A 24,406-nucleotide genomic window follows, 5' to 3' on the forward strand; every position below is an offset into this window, starting at 1 on the left:
GGTCTTCAATGAGATTCTTCTTCCGAGGTGTCTCCAGGGCTTGAGTTAAGGACCTGGCTTGTAGACCCCCTCAGCTGATTCCCAGATATGCCTGCGAAAGCAAGGGGAGATAATGAGTGCATGAAAGGGGACTGCGGAACAGAGGAGTTGATTCTCAGCATCGTTGATGGATGTTGCACTGCTGCATCCTCATTTAGTTGAGCACTGCTGACCTCACCATCAGCTCAAACGGTCCAGATCGTTACCAGCCGGCTGGATGACACTTTTCAAAGTCTGTGAGGAACTTGATGTCAGGCATTCTCCCACCAGTCTGCGACCTTTCTTTTGGTGTGTGCCAGCTTGTCCTCTATGAGTACAGATGGAGAGAGTGTAAGCAGGATGCCTGCCAGGCCAGATGAGAAGGATGCCTGGCATGTGTGGGTGGAGTGTGGTGCCATGGATGGGATGAGGATACAATCGCAGGGCAGTTGAAGATATGGGTGAGAGAGTGAATGGTGATGTCCCTTGAACTGGCAGTGAGTGAGATCCCTGTGAATGTGCAATGGGTTTGTGAGTTGAGAGTGATGAGAAGAGTGACTTACCCTGGCAGAACGGAGGAGGCCATTCATGCTCTTTCGGTACAGGGTGGCTATCCCCTTTTGCACGGCATTGGCGCTGACCCTTACTGCCACCGCCTCCCATGATGGTTTTGTCACCCTGCTTGCTGGTCTTTGCCCAGAGTGGGTGTAGAGGACTTCACGTCAGGCCTCCACTACATCCAGTAGGTACCCGAGGGAGGCGCCCCATAAATTTGGGGGCAGAATGTTTCCTCCCTTTGGCAGCTGTGACTTTGCAGCAGCTTCCAATCCCATAGAGTGTGCTAGCTCTGTGCAGGGGTGCCCTTTAAATATGGCGCCCGGATTACTGAAGGCCTGAGGTGATGGTGGGGTGGGTGAATCAGAGGTCGGCAATCTGGCGTGTTTCCTGGGAATGCATAATTAACGACACATGACACACTGGGACTGGGGCGATATGGCGCAAAAAACCACCATTGCGGCCAGTGGGTAAAACTTTTTTTTCACCCGCTACTGCACTTAGTGAAAATTTGGGACGATTCCACCCTTAGATTTGAAGAAGCAACTTAAAGGAGGAAAGGGATGGTGAGTTTTAGGGAGGGAATTCTAGAGCTTAGGACCAAGGCACCTAAAGGCACAACCAGCAATAAAATCGCAGATGCTCAGAAGACCAAAGTTAGAAGAGCAAAGACGAGGCTTGTGAGACTGGAGGAGGTTACAAAGATAGGGAGAGGTGAGAACATGGAGCAATTGGAAAGCGAAGATGAGAATTTTAAAACAGAAGTGTTACTTAACCGGGAGCCAAAGTAGATAAATGGGTGAATCGGACTTGATGCAAGTAAAAACATGGCAGCAGAGTTTATGATGATCAAGTTTATGGAGGGTAGAATGTGGGAGGCAAGCCAGGACTGTTAGAATAGTCAAGCACAGAGATAACAAAAGCATGGATGAGGATTTCATCAACAGATGAGCTGAGACAGGAGTGGAATTGAACAATCTTAGGGAGGTGGGAGTCAGCGATCTTAGTGATGTCACGGAAATCTGGCCGGAAGCTCATATCGGGGTCAAATGAAACCAAGGTGGAAAACAAGGTTGATCCTAATCCAGTTGCCAGGGACAAGGTTGGAGTCTAGCTAGGGAACTGAGTTTGTAGGAACACAGAAGTCTATGGCTTCAGTCTTCCCGATATTTAATGGAAGGAAATTTTAGCTCATACGGTAGAGAGAAGCCATTCTCTAGCCACTATTAGAATGGAACAAAGTTAGCGTAGTCCCACCCAGCTGGATATGACGGTGGAGAGACAGAGTAGGACATTGTGATCAATCATGTCAAAGGCTGCAAACAGGTCACAAAGAATGAGGAGAGACAGTTTACCTTTGTCACAGTCACCTAGGATGTCTTTAATGACATTGATAAAAGCCATTTCGATACTGTGGCAGGGGCTGAAATCTGATTGGAGGGAAAGATGAAATGGATTTTGGAGGCGACAACGTGCTCGAGGACTTTAGATTGGGGGAGGTTGGGGAAGGAGGTTGGGGATTGGGTGATACTTTGCAAGGGTGGTGGGTTCAAGGGTTGATTTTTTTGAGGAGAAGGTTGGTGGCAGCAACCATTAACAATATCAGCTAACATGGGGCCCAGGCAGGCAAGTTAGATTGTCAGCAGTTTAATGGGAACAGGATCGAGGGAGCAGGAAGTGGGTGTCATGAACAAGACAAGCTCAGAGAAGGCATGAAAGAAGCTGGGAGTATAACTAGAGAACAGTGTTAGTTCAGGGCTATGGCAGGCGGGGCTCTTTAGAGGAATTTTGGCCCGGTGGACATGGGGAAGGTAGACAAGTGATAGAAGCAGCTGATCTCAGGATGATCTCAGTCTTGTGCTAAAGAAGCCCATGAGCTGCTTGCAGTTATTGTTGGAGGTGAAGGAGATAAAGAAGAGGGGTGTAAGAAGAAGACAAAGGTTTACAGTAGAGAAAAGAAGCCAGGAAATGTTAAAATGACACTACCTGGACAAAGTGAGAGGAATGTAACTTATTGATGCATTGCATTGAAATACTGCAGCAGCAGGGCCAGCATTTATTGCCCAGTCCTAGTTGACCTTGAAAATGCAGTGATGGGCTGCCTACTTATCCATGGTACCACAGAATAATAGCATGGGCTTGTATGTATGATTTCTCCTCTTGCTTTCCCTCCCTACCTACTTGTAATTATCAATTTCAGCCAGGCCACTCTGAAGCCATGTCTACAGCCAAACAAGAGGCAATGCAAGGACAAGAAATCACTGGCCTGCTTGCATATGTATTTGGAATTAGAATTAGAATGGGATTGGATGTTGGCCATAGATGGTTAATGCATGGATAGGGGAGGCAATGGAGAATGGAAGGGGATATAGCAATTTAAATAGATGGGTTCCTATACTAAGTTTTTTGCGTATTTCTTGTTGCTTTAATGGGGAATATAACATTTTAACGTAAGGCTGACAGCCAAAATAGAAAATGTGCCTCAACAAAATTATTGTTGATGTTTTGTAGACAAATTGCTATTTGTCTGTGATTGATTTGGACTGTATGTAGTTTAAAAAGACAAGACTTATTTGATTAGTAATCATTTCCGAATAAATCAATCTCCTCTAAAGAGCTCTTGCTGCCACATTCAGTGTGATATTTTCTTCAAACAGTGAATATAGATTTTGACACAAAAGGGATTTTAAAAAGCAGAATGCCGGAATGGTCACTGTGTCAGCTTATTACAGGAAGTCAATTAATCGTAGAATAGAAAGAACTACAGTGATGTGCACTAAGGGCTGAGAAGCTGATTTTGCTGCTGTAGTAACTCTTTCAGCCGATTTCAAAGAGAAAAATTATCTTTTTATTTGAAAAAAAGTTGGCCAGACATCCGTGCATTGATGAAAAGCGTTAAAACTGGAGCCTGAAAGATTATATTTTTGGTGCCTCATAAGGGACTTAATTGTAATAATCAGAAGACCTTTGTCACTTCTTTTATATGCAAGGTGTACTTCATGGTCAGGTCAACAGGCTATTATTTAAAATCTGGAACTGTGCCAGTGTCCTGCTTAGAATATTGTGAATCCCAAGTTTTCTGTTACACCAACTGATTGCATCATTCATTTTTGGTTCTTGAATGATGCCTTTTTCTTCTCACCTTATTGCACCGTTTCAGCCAGCAACATTTTGCGGCCTGTTAATCATCTTCCCTCATTCGCTAAATTATCGGCATAACTTTAGTCTTTGGATTGATTAAGTTCAATATTTAAGAAGAAATGGAGGAAGGAACTGGGTAATGACAGATCTGTCAGTTTAACATCAGTTAAGGTGAGGTTACTGGAAGAAGAGTGACTGAGCAGTTGGACAAGTACGAGCTGATCATAATGTTCGCCTGGATTCGTGATCTGCGTGTTGAATTTTATTTTTTATTCATTCATGGGATGTGGGCTTCGCTGTCTAGGCACGCATTTATTGCCCATCCCTAGTTTCCCTTGAGAAGGTAGTGGTGAGCTGCCTTCTTGAACTGCTGCAGTCCATGTTGTGCAGGTACACCCACAATGCTGTTAGGAAGAGAGTTCCAGGATTTTGACCTAGCAACAGTGAAGGAACGGCAATATATTTCCAAGTCAGGATGGTGAGTGACTTCGAGGGGAACTTCCAAGTGGTGGTGTTCAATCTATCTGCTGCCCTTGTCCTTCTGGATGGTAGCGGTCATGGGTTTGGAAGATGCTGTCTAAGGAGACTTGGTGAATTCCTGCAGTGCATCTTGTAGATGGTACACACTGCTGCTACAGTGTGTATGGTGCCAATTAAGCGGGTTGCTTGGTCCTAGACGGTGTCAAGCTTCTTGAGTGTTATAGGAGCTGCACTCATCCAGGCAAGTGGGGAGTGTTCCATCACGCTCCTGACTTGTGCCTTGTTGATGGTGGATGGGCTTTGGGGAGTCAGGAGGTGAGTTACTTGTTGCACGATTCCTGGCCTCTGACCTTTTGTATTTATATAGCTAGTCCAGTTCAGTTTCTGGTCAATGGTAACCCCCAGGATGTTGATAGTGGGGGGATTCAGTGATGGTAATGCCATTGAACATCAAGGGGCAATGGTTGGGTTCTCTCTTGTTGAAGATGGTCATTGCCTGACACATGTGTGATGCAAATGTTATTTGCCACTTGTCAGCCCAAGCCTGGATATTGTCCAGGTCTTGCTGCATTTGGGCATGGACTGCTTCAGTACCTGAGGAGTCACGAATGGTGCTGAATATTGTGCAATCATCAGCGAACATCCCCACTTCTGACCTTATGATGGAAGGAAGGTCATTGATGAAGCAGCTGAAGATGGTTGCGCCGCGGACACTACTCTGAGGAACTCTCCTGCAGTGATGTCCTGGAGCTGAGATGACTGACCTCCAACAACCACAACCATCTTCCTTTATGCTAGGTATAACTCCAACCAGCGGAGAGTTTTCCCCCTGCTTCCCACTGACTCCAGTTTTGCTAGGGCCCCTTGATGCAACACTCGGTCAAATGCGGCCTTGATATCAAGGGCAGTCACTCTCACCTCGTCTCGGGAGTTCAGCTCGTTTGCCCATTTTCGAACCAAGGCTGTGATGAGGTCAGGAGCTGAGTGGCTTTGGCGGAACCCAAACTGGGTGTCAGTGAGCAGATTATTGCTAAGCAAGTGCTTTCCAACCATTTCAAATGTTGAAATGTTTTGAGGAGACCTCTGCCTTGGTAGTTAGAGGGCTGTCTATAAATATTGTGTATGGACTTAAATAAGACATTTCATAAGCTTTCACATGAGATTATTAGCAAAAAATTTGAGTGACAAAGTTTGGAAATTGGTTGAGAGGTAGAAGCAGAGAGATGGGATAAAAGGAAAGTACCCTGGGATGTTGACAAGTGCCGTTCCCCAGGGATCTCTCCTGGGATCTTAGCTTCTTGCCATCTGTATAATACTTGAATGAAGCTATACAGAGTTCTGTATTCAATTTTGCAGATAACACTAAGTTAGAGAGCACATTAAATTGTGTAGATCGAAGTGAGTGGGCAAAACAATAGCAGATGAAATTTAAGGTGGGAAAGTTTGAAGTCATCCACTTTGAGTCTAAGACAATTCTTAATGGATTTCTTAATGGGAGACTGGAAACTGTGGAAGCGAAGGGATTTGGGTGTCCAGATATAAGGTGAAGTAAAAACTACTTGCACAGTTACAAAAAGTAATTACAAAGATTAATTCAATGTTGGTTTGTGTTCTGAAAAGGGCTGAAATACAAAGGGGTCAAAGTTATGCTTCAGTTATGCAGAGACTTGGTCAGACCCCACCTGGAGTCCCCTGTTCAGCTCTGGGAACCACCTTTCAGGTTCTGTTCTAGCAGGGGTGCAGTGCAGTGAGAAGCGCATGGTCACAGAGAGGAGACTTCAGCCTGAGTGAGACAAAGACCAAGCAAGTATATTTGGGAATTTGGTTCAAAGTTGGAATTCAACTGGTAAATCTTTTTCAAGTTAAATTTTAGAGTAAGAGTCGATTCTGACCTAGAACTAGCAGCCTTTAAGTATGCTAAGTAGCCTAGTTAAACAGGCAACTGCCCTAGTGGCAGTTAACTGTCAATCGCCTGAAAGCCCTTGCCTGACTAGGTGTTGATTACTCTAGCAGGAACCTAAGCTAGAGGGTGACTCATCACAGGGTTCTATATAAGAAAGGGACTTTTAAAGTGCACAGTCCGTAAGAGGTGCACGGTCACAGAGGGGAGACTTCAGCATGAGTGAGACAGAGACCGAGTGAGTATATTTGGGAATTTGGTTCAAAGTGGGAGTTTGGTGCATAGGGAGAAAGAGGTGTTTTAGGTAAGGTTCACTGCAAGAAGTAAAGTGTGCTGAGTGGGGAGTTCGGTGAAGGGTGGGGAAGAGGTGCTTTTTTTAATCTACTCTTTTTCAACCTCCAGTATTTGATTTCCACTTTGGTGCAGCAGAAGGAGCAGGTAAACTAGTGACTGGTATTATTAGTTTTATCAGTATTGTAAAGTTTACTGGCAGCGCCAAAACATATTGGGAAGTGTAAGCTTTATTAATTATAATTAATTAGCAATGAATTAACACATGTTGGAAATGACAGGGTAGGTGATGTGCTGCGATTGCAGGATGTGGGAGCTTCTGGATACCTGTGTGATCCAGGGCAAATGCATCTGCAGTAAGTGTTTGGGGCTGCAGGAACTTCGGCTCCGAGTTATTGAGCTGGAAGCTGAGCTGCAGAAACTGCGGCATATCGGGGAGGGGGAAGGTTACCTGGACATTTTATTCCAGGAGGCAGCCTCACCCCTTAGGATGGAGTCTTCTGATTTGGTCAGTGGTCAGGGACAGGAGGGTGTGACTGCAAGTGAGGCAGGTAAAGGGACCCAGAGGGCAGGAGTGCACAAGCCTTGGAATTGTCCAACAGACTTGAGGTTTTTTAAGTTTGTTTAGATGAGAGTGGGGGCTTCAGGGTGGATGAGCTAACTGGCCATAGCACCATGATACTGGAAGCCATTCAAGCGGGGGGAATTACAAAGAATATAGTAGTAGTAGGAAACAGTATAGTCAGAGGGATTGACACCGTACTCTGCAGCAAAGAGCATGAATCCAGACAGATGTGTTGCCTGCCTGGCGCCAGGTTTCAGGACATCTGCTCGGGGCTGGAGAGGAATTTGCAATGGGAGGAGGAGGACCCAGTCGTCCATGTTGGTACTAACGACATGGGCAGGACAAAGAGAAGATTCTGCAGAGTCAGTATGAGGAGCTTGGCACCAAATTAAGAAGCAGGATAGAAGATAGAAATTAAGAAGCAGGATAGAAGATTGGCTAGCTAACAGGAAGCAGAAAGTAGGCATAAATGGGTCATTTTCAGGTTGGCAAGGTATAACGAGTTGTGTGCCACAGATATCAGTGCTGGGACCTCAACAGTTTACAACTTATATAAATAACTTGGATAAAGGGATGGATGGGATGGTGGCCAAATTTGCTGATGACACAAAGATAGTTAGGAAAGTAATTTGTGAAGATAACATAAGGAGGCTACAAAAAGATATAGATAGGTTAAGTGAGTGGGCAAAGATCTGGCAAATGGAGTATAATGTAGGAAAATGTGAAATTGTCCACTTTGGCAGGAAGAATAAAAGAGAGGCATATTATCTAAATGATAAGAGATTGCAGAGCTCTGAGATGCAGAGGAACCTGGGTATATTAGTGCATGCATCACAAAAGGCTAGTATGCAGGTACAGCAAGTAATTAGAAAAGCTAATAAACGTTATCATTTATTGTGAGGGGAATTGAATACAAAAGTAAGGAGATTATGCTTCAATTATACAGAGCACTAGTGAGACCACATCTGGAGTACTGTGTAGTGTATTGGTCACCTTATTTAAGGAAGGATGTAAATGCATTGGAAGCAGTTCAGAGAAGTTTTACCAGACTAATACTTGGAATGGGTGGGTTGCCTTGTGAGGAAAGGTTGGACAGGCTAGGCTTGTACCCGCTGAAGTTTATAAGAGTAAGAGGCAACTTGATTGAAACATATAAGATCCTGAGGGAACTTGACAGGCTGGATGTCATGCAGGATGTTTCCCCCTGTGGGAAAATCTAGAACTAGGGATCACTGTTTAAAAATAAGGGGTTACCCATTTAAGACTGAGATGAGGCAAATTTTTTTCTTTCAGAGGGCTGAGAGTCTTTGGAGCTCTCTTCCTGAAAAGGCAGTGGAAGCAGAGATTTAAGGCAGAGGTGGATAGACTCTTGGTAAGCAAAGGGGTGATAGGTTAACCGGGGTGGGCAGGATGCAGATTTGAGGTTATTAACAGATCAGCCATGATCTTATTAAATGGTGGAGCGGACCTAAGGGGCCAAATGGCCTACTCCTGCTCCTTGTTCGTATGTTGGATGCAGGGGCTTAAAAGGTTAAAACTGAAGTTACAAATTTAGGTTGTATTCTCCTGAGTTTGAAAGGTTGTGGGGTGTTCTAATTGAGATATTAAGGATTTGATAGAGTAGGTAGACTATAGCGATAAAAACAAAAAACTGCAGATGCTGGAAATCCAAAACAAAAACAGAATTACCTAGAAAAACTCTTTCCACCCCACCCCCACTAGAGCTGTACCTTGAGTGTCCTGCCATCCATTCTTAATTAGCACATTCTCTTAAATAATATCACCACCTTTAACACGTCTTTGTTCCTTTTGTCTGTGACATCTTTTGATTATCTGCTCCTATCACTGCTTGCTTGTCCCCACAACCACACCCCACCCCCACTTCTCTCCCCCCACCCCCCCACCTTAAACCAGCATATATTTCACCCCTCTCCTAATATTACTCAGTTCTGTTGAAGGGTCATGAGGACTCGAAACGTCAACTCTTTTCTTCTCCGCCGATGCTCCCAGACCTGCTGAGTTTTTCCAGGTAATTCTGTTTTGGTAGACTATAGCCTTTGGTGAGGGAATCTAGAACATGAAGCATAATAAAATTAGAGCCAGGTCATTCAGGAGTGAAATCACACTTTTTCACACACACCAGTGGAAATATGGAATTCCAGCCCCCAGCGTGCTTTGGTTGTTGGATTAATTGAAATTTCGAAGACCGAGATAGAATTTTGTCAGTGGGATTAAAGGAATCTACGTGGGGTGGAGGTGCAGATCAGCCGTCATCCAATTGAATGGCAACAGCAGATTCAAGGGGTTGAATGGCCTACTCCCTGTTACTATGTTTCTACATATTTGATTACCTAATCTGCCATTGATTGACTTGGTTTCAATTTCTATTGCCAGACATAGTATTTTAGAGCCAGCTCAATGCCGAAGAGACCTTGCTTACATTAGTGGCTTCAAGCAATCAACAATTTGTACCAAAAGTGTAAGCCGTTAGTTTGAAGGCTTTCCACCTGATTGAATTACGTATTCCCCAGCTCCCTGGAGCACTTAGAACTGATCAGCCTCACAGTTCTGTTGTGCACAAGGGAGTTTCAAAGCTGCGCTGTCAATTTGAGGAGAACTCCCTCCAAATAACATTTAGAAAATAACAATAGCAGAACATTATTAAATTCTAAATTAACAATTATATTTTTGCTGCCAGCAAGGTATGCCTGTGACAGTTAACATGTGAAGACTGAAATTGCTGCTGCAAAATAAAGTTATAGTTTGTTGTAAGAATGGTGCAAGTGAAATGTTATACAGTCATGCCCAGATGCCTTTCTTTATTCCTGTTCTTCAGCATTAAGAAATGCAATACTTTGAAATTTGATTTGCTCATTGTCCCTGAGCAGGTTGACTTCTTGTTGGATTATGTTGGTTATACCTCACCCAAGTGAGGCTCCTCATCGGAGAGTCTAAAGGTTCAGGTGTTCATTGGCTTTTCCACAACAGATGGCATCACAGCTGAGCAAGGTCTCGTCCACACCTCACATCCCACACATGAGCTTTCCAGCAGAAAGTGCTGGCTACTGGATCACTGGTTAGTGATCAATTTGAGGATTCCTGGAACCTTCTTGCCTTTGACTTTGCACTGTACCGGGTGCCAGCCAAGGTGTCTGAGTGTACTCGGTTCATCTTGAGTGATTCAAGAACCCTTGAGCATAACCGTTACTTGTCTGTTGTTGCTCTTCGCATGGTACTTAGTAGCTTCCTCTTCCTACACAGTCCCTCAGAATCAAGAATGACTTTCTCCCACTCCAGGGATCTGCACACTTGCCACAGGTGGGACAGGCAGTGTTTGCTGAGGCAGACGAGTGTGATGCTCAGATTTTGATACACTCCTTCCACTGTTTACATTTGGCTTCCAGCGGGCCTGTTGGAGACACTCAAAATAGTTGGCATCTTCACAGATGCTTCTTCTCCAGTTTAAGCAATCTCGAGCAAGAGATTCCCACAAATTGGTGGGGATGTTGCATTTTTTCAGGGAGGCTTTGAGGAAGTCCCTGAAATGTTTCCTCTGTCCTCCTGGTAACCGCATGCCATGACGAAGCTCGGGGTAGAGAGCTTGTTTTGGACATCCTGTGACAGGCATATGGACAATATGGCTCACCCAATGTAGCTGATTAACCATGCTAGTGCCTCGGTACTGCGGATGCTGGGCTGAGAGAGGACACTGATACTGGAGTGCCTATCCTGCCATTGAATTTGCAGGACTTTACAGAGGCTTCACTGGTGACATTTGTTCAGGGATTTAAGATGTATGTTGTCCATGTCTCTGATGCATACAGGAAGGCAGATGGCACTGCAGCCCTGTGGACCATGAGCTTGGTGCTGAGTTTGAGGTCATCAAACACTCTTTTCCTCAGACGGCCAAAGGTTGCGCTGGCACTCTGGAGGCAATGTTGAATTTAATCATCAATGTCTGCCCTTGCTAAGAGGAGGCTCCCGAGGTATGAGAAATGATCAGTGTTGCCCAATGGTTCACCATGGATTTTGATAGTCGGGGGTGCAGTGGGGAGGGCAGTGTTGCACAGCAGGAACAGGCTGATAGAGGACCTTTGTCTTCTGGACGCTTTGCCTAAGGCCCATTCTTTCACTCGTCTCTGAACGCATTGACGATAGTTTGGAGCTCGGCCTCTGTGCATTTAGTAGCACATCCTTGCACTGGCCGTTTTCAGAGATACCATATTTTTCCAATGGGTGTTTTTCTGATTTTGAAGGGCAATGACATGTCTTTGACTCTGGCTCATCTAAGCAAACTGCACACAATGATGGTGTAGACTGAGTAACTGCCAGGCGACATGGCACATTAATTTCTCTTAACTCGTAAATTTTAGGCCAACATTATCATACTAGTGTGATGTGTGGTTGACAGCCTGGAATTATACCGTTGGCTGCATACCATTCTGCATTGCATGCTCTCCAGGCACATAATTTGAACATGAGGGTAGGTTCATCCTGACATTGCTAAGTTTAAGAAAACAATATAGAAAGTCTTTTTTTTTGCTCTTTGGGATGAGGATGTCGTTGCCAAGGCCAGCATTTGTTGCCCATCCCTAATTGCCCTTGAACTAAGTGGCTTTTGTTAGGCCATTTCAGAAGGCAGTTAAAATTTCAACCACATTGCTGTGGATCTGGAGTCACATGTAGGTCAGACCAGGTAAGGACAGCAGGTTTCCTTCCCTAAAGGACATTAATTAACCAGATAGGGTTTTATGACAATCGATGATGGCTTCATGGTCACCATTACTGAGACTAGCGTTCAATTCCAGATTTTTTTTTTGCTAAATTTAAATTCCACCAACTGCTGTGGTAGGATTTGAACCCACATCCCCAAAGCGTTAGTCTGGATTTCTGGATTACTACTCTACTGGTTTTAGTATTTTCAGAACTCGGATTAATCTCCCAACTTGTGCTGCAGTTTTTTCATCAGTGCCAGTTGCACCAATTCAGTTGAACGAGAAACTGGCTGTATAATAATAGCATTAGTTATCAAAGGTCTAATGCCAAAGTGTGAAGCAAGTCCGATTTGGTTTTGTTGAGTTTAAGTTCAGAAGTTCACCGACAATGCCAGCCTGTTTGAGAAATAATTGATACTTTTGGCAGAATGCAAGCATTTCATTGTTTGACCAAAGAAGTTAATTCCCAACTTTTTCTTTCGTTGGCTAGTTCTGCAGATTAGTTTTTAAAAAGGACTTCTCCTTTTTCTGTTTTGGCAGTGTACTATGGGGAACTTCTGAACTGGCGACGGTGGGACCTGTAAACCTGCCAGTGAAACAAGTGGGATTTTTAAATATGTATTCATTTTCGGAGTGTGGGTGTCATAGGCAAAGGTGGCATTTATTGCTCATCCCTAGTTTTCTTGAGAAGGTGGTGGTGGACCACCTACTTGAAACACTTTTCTTAATAGAAACTCTTTGCAATTGAGTGGCTTGCTGGGCTACATCAGAGGCCGTTATGATTCAGCCACATGGTATTGGAATAGTGTCATATATAGGCCAGACTGGGTAAGAACACCCGATTTCACCCTTTACCTCAGGGACATTTGTAAAGCAGTGGCTTTTTATTGACAATCAGGCAGGCTCATGGTAACTTTATTTACTTTGTTTGCCACATTAACAGGAAACTGGCAGTGTAATAGCAGCATGAGTTATCAATGGTCTAATGCTAAAGTGCGAAGTAAATCCGATTTGTTTTTAGTTGGGTTTAAGTTCAGGAGTTCACCGACAATGCCAGCCTGTTTAGAAAATAATTGATACTTTTGGCAGAATGCAAGCATTTCATTGAATTCAAAGCTCAAACTGGTTGAACTCGGGTTCCCTGGATTATTAGTTCAGTAACATAGCTGACAATGCCATACCCATGCCATTCTTTTTAATACGGCAATCGAATTTCTATTGCACATCGCTGTAGTTATTTATTCTCTGAGCGTTTGCATCAAAAGATTAAATAGCAATATAACCTGAGAAATTTTAAAATGGCACTCTTTAAAAAAAAATCTCATCACTAAACATAGGCACAAAGATGAGAGAATTTTTCACACAAAGGGTTTAGAATACAGATCGCATTACCATGAGTAGTTGTTGAAGCCCAAGATATTAACACGGGAATTAGAAATATGTTGAAGGATATGAGAAAAGAGCATGGAAATAGGATTAAAGTAAATAGCTGTTATGTGGAACTAGGCCAAACAGGCTCCTTGAACACTGAAACTTCGGTGATTTTGTGTAAATGGAATTGAAGCATGTTTTCATTTCGCTTGCATGAGTTGTCCAATTTCTGCCTTTCCAAGCAAAAGTAATTACCAAAATATTTCACACTATTTCACCACACCATTAGAAATTGCTATATTATACCAGTAGCAAATGGTAATGTTATTGGGCTTATAATACAGATAATTCTGTTTTTGTTTTGGATTTCCAGCATCCACAGTAGCTTTTAGCTTTTTGTTTTTATAATGCAGAGACCTGGACTGATTTTCTGGAGACATGTGTTCAAATCCCACCATTCAGCTGAAAGAATTTAAATTCAGTGAATTAATAAAAATCTGGAATAAAATGCTAGCCCTTTAATGATCATGAAACTACCGATTGCTGTAAAAACCCATCTGGTTCACCAATGTTCTTCAGGGGAGGAAATCTGCCGATCTGGTCGAGGTGTGATTCCAGATCCACACCAATGTGATTGACTTAACTGCCCTCTGAAATGGCCTAGCAAGTCACTCAGTTGTAGAGGGCTCAAAGCCAATCAATTGGGGATGGACAATTGTGGGATGCTCACATCCCACAAACAAATTTTTGAAAGAGAAAAATTGCTGTAGGCCTATTTAATACCCATTAGCTGTAACTTTGACTTTGGGTGAGAGGAAGTTCACAATATGGTTGGGTCAGATGGCCTGTTCCTGTGCTGTAAATTCTATGTACTGTGTACTGCTGATCTCGTGGATGTTGGCCATTTGCTTTCAGTGTGTCCTTATGGAGCTGGATATTTATTTCAGCCTAATTTCTTGTAAATTTTGGGCAAGTTTTAAATCACAGTAAAAGAGAAAATAATTGAACTGTAGGACACACACAGACCTACTGGGGAAAGCAGAGATTTATTGCCTGCTCTTACGGTATGAAGATCAAGTTCTTACTGCAAAACTTAATGTTGTACTAAAGAAAATAATCATGGCAATTGTGTGAGTCACCTAAGAAACTGAATTGCTTAGAGGTGTGCAGGCCTTTGCCATCCAGTCAATTCAATCTCTGGGAATTAATTGGAATGCAAATGAATCAGCTTTTCTTCACATATATTGGGGATATGGGGAGGCAGCAGCGTAGTGGCATTGTCACTGGATTAGTGTTCCAGAGACCCAGGGTAATTCTCTGGGGATCCAGATTCGAATCCCACCACAGGTGAAATTTGAATTCAATAAAAATCTGGAATTAAAAGTCTGATGTTGTAAAAGCCCACCTGGTTCACTAATGTCCTTTAGGGAAGGAAATCTGCCATCATGTGACCCCAGACCCACAGCAATATGGTTGACTCTTAAATGCCCTTTAAACAAGGGCAATTAGGGATGGGCAATAAATGCTGGCCTAGCCAGTGATGTCTGCATCCCACGAACAAATTTTTTAAAAATTAATGACGTATGAAGGAACAGAGGATAGTGTATCCAAATTTGCCAGTGACATTAAATTAGGCATAGTAAGTGGACAGACAATCTAAGTGAATGGGCAAAACTATAGCAGATAAAATTCAATGTGGGCATTTGTGTAGTCATCTACTTTGGATCTAAGACCAAAATATCATCTTAATGATGAGAAGCTAGGAACTATGAGGGAGTAAAGAGATTTGAGTGCCCATGGTCACAAATCAGGAAAGCTAATGCACATGAACAAAAAGTAATCAAAAAGACTAATTCAAAATAGCCTTTTTTGCTAGGGGGTTGGAATACAAAAGTGAGGAACTGATGTTTCCATTGTTCAGAACCTTGGTCAGGCCCCAACTTTTAGACACCGGACATCAAGGAATCCTCACGCAGATTCCCCAGAATTAACCCCTCTCTTAAAGGGTTAAATTCTAATCAATATTTACAAAAACATAGTTGTACTTCCTTGTTCAGACTTTAAAATGTTAAAGGGATTTGATGAGGTAAATACAGACAAACTATTTTTTTACTGGTGTGGGAATCCAGAACCAGAACACTAAAAGGAAAATAATAAAAACTTGCTCATTTAGAAGAAAAATCAGAAAGCACTTTTCACTCAAATGGTAGTGGAAATCTAGAACTCGCTCTCCCAAAAGGCTGTACATGCCTGTGTGCAGGTCAGTTGAAATTTTCAAGACATGTCATCGTAGGGCTCTTTGGGCAAAGGTATCGAGGTACATGGATCAGAGTTGGGTAAACATAGTTGCGACATAGATCAGTCATTATCTAATTGAATGGTGGAATAGGCTCGAGGGGTAGAATGGTTTACTTACCCTGTGCATTTTTTCCATTATTTATGAATGGGAAAAGTATGTGTTCAAGATACTACAAAAATTGTCAAATGTCCTGGGGACCGGAATGGTCTCTTCAGCTCCTGTACATTTCTGGATTCTGATTCTGATTTTAGATGTCTAATTTATTCTTAGTCTTCAAAGGAGACAGGTATATCTTTTTATTAGTTATTTTCATTTTGATTAAATTGATTGCTTCAATGTTACAGTTAACCTCGGAGGACTGTTGCTGCAGGCTTTGTTGGAATATTGGCCAAGAACACACATCATTCCAATGGATGAAGAGGAAAATGAAATGAATATAGGTCAGTATATCACATCAGAATTTCTCTTAAGAGCAGATGAATGTAGAATTTGTTCAAAAATTGAAGTTGATATAACATATTTTTGTTCTGTCCTACATGACCCAAAGGGAATCAGGGGGAAAGCTCTCCACTAGCTGGAAGTGTACCTAGCACAAAGGAAGATGTTTGTGATTGTTGGAGGTCAATCATCTCATTCCTGGGATATCACTGCAAGAGTTCCTCAGGGTAATGTCTTAGACCCAACCATCTTCAGCTACTTCATCAATGACCCTCCCTCCATTATAAGGTCATAAGTGGGGATGCTCACTGATGATTGCGCAATGTTCAGCACCATTTGTGACGACTGAGAGACTGTAACAGTCTGTGTACATATGCAGTAAGACCTGGATAATATTCAGGCTTGGGCAGATAAGTGGTAAGTAATATTCACGCCACATAAGTGACAGGCAATGACCATGTCCAACAAAAGAGAATCTAACCATCTCCCCTTGACACTCAATGGCATTACCATCACTGGATCCCCCACTATCAACATCCTGGGGATTACCATTGATCAGAAATTGAACTAGACCAGACATATAAATACTGTGGCTACAAAAGAGGCTGAGAATTCTGCAACAAGTAACTCACCTCTTGACTTCCCCAAAGCCTGTCCACCACCTACTAGGCACAAGTCAGGAGTGTGATGGAATACTTTCCGCTTGCCTGAATGAGTGCAGCTCTAACAACACTCAAGAAGCTCACCACCATCCAGGATAAAGCAGCCTGCTTGATTGGTACCCCATCCACCACCTAAACGTTCTCACTCCCTCCAACCCAAAGGAGAGTGGCAGCAGTGTGTACCATCTACAAGATGCACTGCAGCAACTCACAAAGGCTCCTTCGACGGCACCTTCCAAACCCATGACCTCCACCACCTAGATGGACAAGGGCATCAGATGTATGGGAACACCGCAACCTGCATGCTCCACTCCAAGTCAAACACCATCCATACTTGGAATTATATTGTCATTTTTTCACTCTGTTGCTGGGTCAAAATCCTGGAACTCCCTTCCTAACGGCAATATGGGCATACCTGCACGACATGGACTGCAGCAGTTCAAGAAGGCAGCTCACCATCACCTTCTCGAGGGCCAGTAGGAATGTGCAACAAATGCTGGTCTAGCCAATGACGCTCACTTCCCAAGAATGAATAAATTTTTTAAAAAATAAATATTAGATAAGTTTACGCCCTTAAAGTTATTTTTTCTCCTTATTCCTTCTTGGTAGTGCATAGTAACTCCATGTCCTTGTTTCTTCAAGGATTCGCAGATCCCACTTAAATTCAAGGATTTTTAATTCCACTTTATGATCCCAGCTGATGTTATTACTGGATAAGTCAGATCCCAGAATGGAACCTGACTTGATGGACCATGATTTTTTTTAAACCGTGGAGGGTACTCACTGAAACAGATTTACAGGAGTCTGCTGTTCACTTTTTAACAAAAAGATAAAACATCTATTAAAAAAGAAACATTAACTATGTTATACTGGACAACAAAAAGGTTGGAAAGATTTCAACAGAAACACCAAGGAAAAAATGATTCAAACTCACGCTATTCCTTTTATCCCAGCAATACCCTTACAGACTCCCCAACACTCCAGTGAAGAGGTACCACTATTTCCACACCAAGGCTAGAGCTGGTTCAGTTGCAAAGAGATTTATTTTCCAGTAGACTTCTGAACATTCACTCGAAGTCTTTCCACAATTGGTATCTTCCTTGAAATACCCAGAAAACTCACTCTAAATTCACAATTACTTTAACTGTAGAGCAATACATATGAGTTCTTTAAACTCATTTCCTCAGCAGTCTGGCATCATTTCCAGCTAGAGAGAGTCTTAGGCCTTTTCTGTCTTCACTCTGTGGTATACAAATACCAACTGAACTAAAATCTACCTTTCTGTCTCTCCCTGTGTCTCACTCTGATTGCCTGTTACTAGGCAACAGCAGTTTTTATTCCCCTACTTTTTGCATTTGTTGTAATTTCCCTAAGCTACTAACCCCTTGGTAACCTGTCTCTTCACTTCGAGTGGTAAAACCTCATTAAAAATGCACGCAGCCAAACGGGGCCTGGAGACTTCCTGGCTCCATCTTAAAAAACTCTAAACTGAAACCAAATCCAGGTTTCACCTTTCTTAACGCACACATAAAGAAGTATAAATAAACCTTAAAGCTTTATCTTGTTTCTAACACCCACAAATACAAATATGGCTTACTTAAAACTATATCTAATTCTTAACACTTGTCCAGCAATCCTGATTTTTCCATTATATGGCAAGTATATCCAGTTTTAATTTAAAAGGTTGTGTCACTATCTTAAATAAAACTGTGTCATCAAGAAAAGGAATGGTGCCAAACAAGTGTTCCATCAGTTGTTGTCTGTGGTGGAATTTCAGTCCAGCTAGCTCCTTTATAATTGGGCATTCTTTTCCAGCAAAACTCTTCTGACTGCAGCAGATGCAAAAATTGGAAATTTGAGATTCAAAGATAATATTACAATCAGAAGCAGATTAGTGCAAGTTAGGAAGAAATAACTTGCATTTATATAATTTAAATAAATGAGACTATAATACAGTCAACAGGGACAGAGCACATGGTTTTATAGTACTAAATATTAATTATATTCATCTCAAATAGTGCACCTCACGTACAAGAAGGCATCTTAGCATAGTTTACATCAGGGAGGAAGAAAGCATTGGTGATGAGCAGGAGGGGGAAAAGGGGAAAGCGGAGAAGATTGGGAGGGGAACAGAAGACATGGGACTGAGCTTAAGCAAGACTGTGAAAGCAGTTCATAAGTAAATGTAAAAGACAAGCTGATGCATGACCCTTCAAAAGTAGATGAGCAAAAAACCTAGCTGGACATAAATAAGCAAGCCCTTTACTTTTGTGCTCTGAATGCAGTAACTAAAAATCCAAAGTGAGAAATGGAAGCTTCTTTTCCCCACTTGTAGATGAATCTGGTATTCTGTATTTGTCCAGCATTAAGTGATTTCTTCCAGTGATTATTCCCTTTCTTGGGTTGCCCTTCACAAGTTTCCCACAACAGTTTGGCAGAGAGTTGCAGCAAAGAAGAAAAACTATGACGTTATGTTAAAGTTTGTTCTTTTGTGTGGGCTTGAGTTCTGCCAAGTGCAGTAATTGACTGAGCACTTAGAACTGATTGGGAATAAATTTGTTCTTTCTGGTAATTCTATACTTTCAAACTTGATTGTTCTCATTAGATGCTGTTAGTAAGTGATGTCAGTGGGATTAGCGGCCTGAATTTTTTGAATGGGAGCATCTTTCTTCCCACCATCCAAACTGCAGACTCCGTGAGTGCCCTGCAGCCATTTCACACTGGAATGAGTGACAAGTGGCTGCAGGCAGGACATTTGCCCCTCACTCAGGAGGAAGTCCCAATTTAGAGAGCTCCAGGCCAATCTGATTGACCAGCAGCTCTCCAGTCCCTGCAGCAACAAGAGCTGCATTGGGCTGGTGAGGAAATGCAGGTGGATGCCCGAAACTAAGTCCGGGCACCGGAGGACCGTATAAGTTTAAAGGGTTCAGGGTTGAGAAGGGTAGGGAAGGCCTGGGGCGAAGCGAAAGGGGCGATCTGAGTCTTGGGGGAGAGGCCAGCAGTGGGAGGGAGGTCCAGAAGCCACCAGACCTTCACTTAAGGGCTTTGGAAGGCGGTACCCCCTCTCTCCTCCCCCCTCCCCCCCCACTCCTGCCCAGGATTTAACTCAGTTGATTTTCAGGCTTCCCCCAATCAACTTCAGTCCTTCCACCAGCCTAAAAATTGAGGCTGGGTGGGAAACAGCCCTTAAGTTCAGCACCATTTGCGAATTCTCAGATACTGAAGCAGCCCATGTCCAATTGCCTCAAGACTTGGACAATTCCAGGCATGGGCTGACAAGTGGCAAGTAACATTCATGCTACACAAGTGCCAGGCAATGACCATCTCCAACAAGAGACCCTAACCATTGGCCCTTGACATTCAGTGCCATTACCATTGCTGAATCCCCCACTAGGACATAAGAAATCTACAAGGGGATATAGACAGGTTGAGTAGGTGGGCAAAAACTTAGCAGATGGAGTTTAATATCGGAAAGTGTGATGTCATGCACTTGGTAGGAAAAATAAAAAGGCAGACTATTTTTAAGTGGAGAGAGACCCCAAAAAAGTATAGCACAGAGGGACCTTGGCGGTGTGCACGAAACACAAAGTGTTAACATGCAGGCGCAGCAAGTAATTAAGAAGGCAAATGGAATCTTGGCCTGTATTGCTAGGGGGTTGGAGTTTAAAAATAAGGAAGTCTTATTACAACCGTACAGGCTGTTTGTGAGGCTGCACCTGGAGTACTGGGTACAGTTTTGATCCCTGTATATAAGAAAGGATGTACTGGCTATGGAGGCAGTTCAAAAGAGATTCACTAGCCTGATTCCTGGGATATCAAGAACGGCTAAACAGGCTAGGCCTTTATTCATTAGAGATTAGAAGAATGAGGGATGATCTTATTGAAACGTACAAGGTTCTGAGGGGGCTTGACAGGGTAGATGTTGAGAAAATGTTTCCACTAGTGGGGGAAACTCGAACTACGGGACATAGATACAGAATAAGGAGACTCATTTAAAACTGAGATGCAAAGGAATTTCTTCTCTCAGAGGGCAGTGGAATTCTCTACCTTAGAGGTGTGGAGGCTAGATCACAAAGTATTTAAAGAGGAGGTAGATAGATTTTTAAAATATTGAGGAGTTGAGGGCTATGAGGAGCTGGCACGAAAGAGGAGTTGAGGACTGGGGCAGATCAGCCATGATCTTATTGAATGGTAGGGCAGGCTTGAGGGGCCGAATGACCTACTTGTGCTCCTATTTCATGTTCTATCAACATCCTGGGGGTTACCATTGACCAGAAACTGAACTGGACTAGCCATATTAATACTGTGGCTACAAGAGCAGGTCAGAGGCTAGGAATCCTGTGGCAAATAACTCACCTGACTCCCCAAAACTTGTCCTCCCTCTACAAGGCACAAGTCAGGAGTGTGATGGAATACTCCCCACTTGTCTGGAGGGGTGCAGCTCCCACAACACTCAAGAAGCTTGACACCATCCAGGACAACGCTGTCTGCTTGATTGGCACCACACCCACAAATATTCACTCCCTCCACAACAGTGGTGTGTACCATCTAGAAGATACACTGCAGGAACTCACCAGGGCTCCTTAGGCAGCACCTTCTAAACCCATGACCCCTACCATCTAGAAGAACAAGAACAGCAGACACATGGGAACACCACCAACTGGAAGTTCCCCTCTAAGCCACTCCCCATCCTGACTTGGAAACATATCACTGTTCCTTCACTGTCACTGGGTCAAGGCCTAGAATTTCTTCCCTAACAGCACTGCGGGTGTACCTGAATCATGTGGACTGTGGCAGCTCTCAAGGGCAATTAGGGATGGGCATAGAGTCATAGAGGTCTACAGCACAGAAAAAGGCCCTTCGGCCCATTGAGTCTGCGCTGGTCAAACAAGTGCCTAACTATTCTAATCCCATTTTCCAGCACTAGGCCCATAGCCTTGTATGCCATAGCATCTCAAGTGCACATCCAAATACTTCTTAAATGCTATGAGGGTATCTGCCTCTACCACCCTTTCAGGCAGTGAGTTCCAGATTCCCACCACCCTCTGGGTGAAAAAATTCTTCCTCACATCCCCTTTAAACCTCCTTCCCCTTACCTTAAATCTATGCCCCTGGTTATTGATCCCTCCCTCCATCAAGGGGAAAAGTTCCTTCCTGTCTACCCTATCTATGCCCTTTATAATTTTATACACCTCATTCATGTCCCCCCTCAATCTCCTCTGCTCCAGGGAAAATAACCCCAGTCTATCCAATCTCTCCTCATAACTAAAACTCTCCAGCCCAGGGAACATCCTGTAAATCTCCTCTGCATTCTCTAGTGCAGTCACATCCTATAATGCGGATTCCAGAACTGCATGCAATACCCTAGCTGTGGCCTAACCAACATTTTATACAGTTCCAGCATAACCTCCCTGCTCTTATATTCTATGCCTCAGCTAATAAAGGCAAGTATCCCATATACCTTCTTAACCACCTTATCTACCTGTCCCGCTACCTTAAGGGACCGGTGGACTTGCACACCAAGGTCCCTCTGATCCTCAGTACTTCCCAGGGTCCAACCATCCATCGTGTATTCCCGTGCCTTGTTTGTCCTGCCTAAGTGCAACACTTCACACTTATCCAGATTAAATTCCATTTGCCACTGATCAGCCCATCTGACCAGCCTGTCTATACCCTCCTGTAATCTAAGGCTATCCTCCTCACTATTTACCACCCCACCGATTTCCATGTCACCCACAAGCTTACTGATCAACCCTCCTGCATTCAAGTCTAAATCGTTTATATATACCACAAACAGCAAGGGACCCAACACCAATCTCTTTGGAACCCCACTGGACACAGGCATCCGGTCACAAAAACACCCCTCGACCATCGCCATCTGCTTCCTGCCACTCAGCCAATTCTGGATCCAAATTGCCTTGGATTCCATGGGCTCTTACCTTCGTTATCAGTCTCCCATGCAGGACCTTATCAAAAGCCTTGCTGAAGTCCAAGAAGACTATGTCAAATGCATTGCCCTTATCTACACACCTGGTCACCTCTTCGAAAAATTCAATCAAATTGGTCAGACATGACCTCCCCTTAACAAAATCATGCTGACTGTCCTTGATTAATCCCTGCCTCTCCAACTGTAGATTAATTCTGTCCCTCAGAATTGCTTCCAATAGTTTCCCCACCACTGAGGTTAGACTGACTGGCCTGTAGTTCCCTGGTTTATCCCTTCTTCCCTTCTTGAATAACGGTACCACATTGGATGTCCTCCGGTCCTCTGGCACCTCTCCTGTGGCCAGAGAGGTATTGAAAATTATCGCCAGCGCCCCTCCTATCTCTTCCCTTGCCTCACTCAACAGCCTGGGATACATTTCATCCGGGTCTGGAGATTTATCTACTTTTAAGCCTGCCAGACCACTTAGAACCTTCTCCCTTTCTATGCTAATTTCTTTAACTATATCACAGTCCTTCTGCCTGATTTCCATACCCACTTCATCTCTCTCACAAAGTATTCATTTAGAACCCTACCTACATCTTCTGACTCCACACACAAATTAACACTATGGTCTTTAATGGGCCCTACTCTTTCCCCAGTTATCCTCTTACTCTTAATGCACCTGTAAAGTAACTTTGGATTTTGTTTTTTCATGCCCCCTTTTTGCTCTTCTAATTTTCTTTTTAAGTTCCCCCCCACACATTCTATACTCCTCTAGGACTTCCGCTGTTTTGAGCCCTCAGTATCTGCCATAAGCCTCCCTTTTTCTCTTTATCCAATCCTGTATACCTCTCGACACCCAGGGTTCCCTGGATTTGTTGGTCCCACCCTTTGTCTTTACTGGAATATGTTGGCCCTGTACTTTCCCTGTTTCCTTCTTGAATGAGTCCCACTGCTCTGACGCAGATTTACCTAAAAGTAACTGCTCCCAGTCCACTCTAGCCAAATCATATCTGATCTTATTAAAATCGGCCTTCCCCCAATTTAGAACTCTGATTTCTGGCCCATCCTTGTCGTTTTCCATAACAACCTTGCAATAAATACTGGCCAGCCAGCAACGCCCACATCCCATAAATGAACAAAAAAATTAATTGGCCATTTAAGGGGCTCAATTGTGGCAAGGGTGGGCTTCCTGTCCGAGGCCTTGCCCACCCCAGCATAAAATCCCATCAATATTAGCAATATTAGATTCCGCTATACACTACCAGGAAGGTAAGTGCGGTTAAGAAAATCCCGTTTAATAATATGTTACAGTTGTTATCCACATTGTTATAGTTCTCTCTAAGTTCCCACAAAAATCGATAGATGCTTTGATAGATTTTTGCTAGCCAAGGCTGAGTTGGACTACAGATCAGTCATGATCTAATTGAATAGTAGAACAAACTCCAGGGGCTGAATGGCCTATTTCTGTTCCTCTGTGTGAAACCTTAGCGCTCTCATGCTACATTCCTGCGTGTGTATCACTATTTCACAGGTATTAACTCAGCCTCTAACCTTGGTTGAGTGGAAGTTCTAACCTGGGCTGTTTGATTATACTGTATTTGAGTTGAGAGGCTGATATGTTTGAAATACGATGATATCAGTGGGGAAGTGCAAAGCTGGGCGCCATAAATGTAAGATAGCCAGTTGTACAGCCAAGAAGGAATTCAGAAGAAATTTCTTTACCCACAGAGTATACACCTTCCTACCACGTGGAGTAGTCAAAGTGAATAGCGTGGATGCATTTAAGGACAAGCTAGATAAGCACATGAAGGAGAAAGGAATAGATGGGAATACTGGGAAGAGGTCCGAGTGGAGCATCGATACTGACATAGACCATTTGGACCAAATGGCCTGTTTCTGTAGTTCCGTTTATAGATCACTTATTCCTTAGTAGCAGAGGTGAGGAATTCGTTTAGGCTATTGAATTGCCTCTTGTCAAGTGGGACTTTTATAAACTAATGGTAGCTCTATGTAAACTAAATGGCCAAGTTTAAAGCTTTATT

General features: G+C 43.3%; 1 protein-coding gene across 1 annotated transcript in view; it reads left to right on the forward strand.

Annotated features, from left to right (window-relative positions):
• The window catches only part of wdr48a (WD repeat domain 48a), a 128,043-nt gene that overhangs the window by 86,875 nt on the left and 16,762 nt on the right, over positions 1–24,406 (forward strand). Inside the window, exon 14 of the mRNA XM_078536797.1 lies at positions 15,680–15,775. Within this exon, the coding sequence (XP_078392923.1) occupies positions 15,680–15,775 (96 nt within the window). The remainder of the gene's footprint in view (positions 1–15,679; positions 15,776–24,406) is intronic.

The sequence above is a fragment of the Cetorhinus maximus genome, chromosome 3 (assembly GCF_964194155.1).
Source record: "Cetorhinus maximus chromosome 3, sCetMax3.hap1.1, whole genome shotgun sequence".
NCBI classification, from domain to species: domain Eukaryota; kingdom Metazoa; phylum Chordata; class Chondrichthyes; order Lamniformes; family Cetorhinidae; genus Cetorhinus; species Cetorhinus maximus.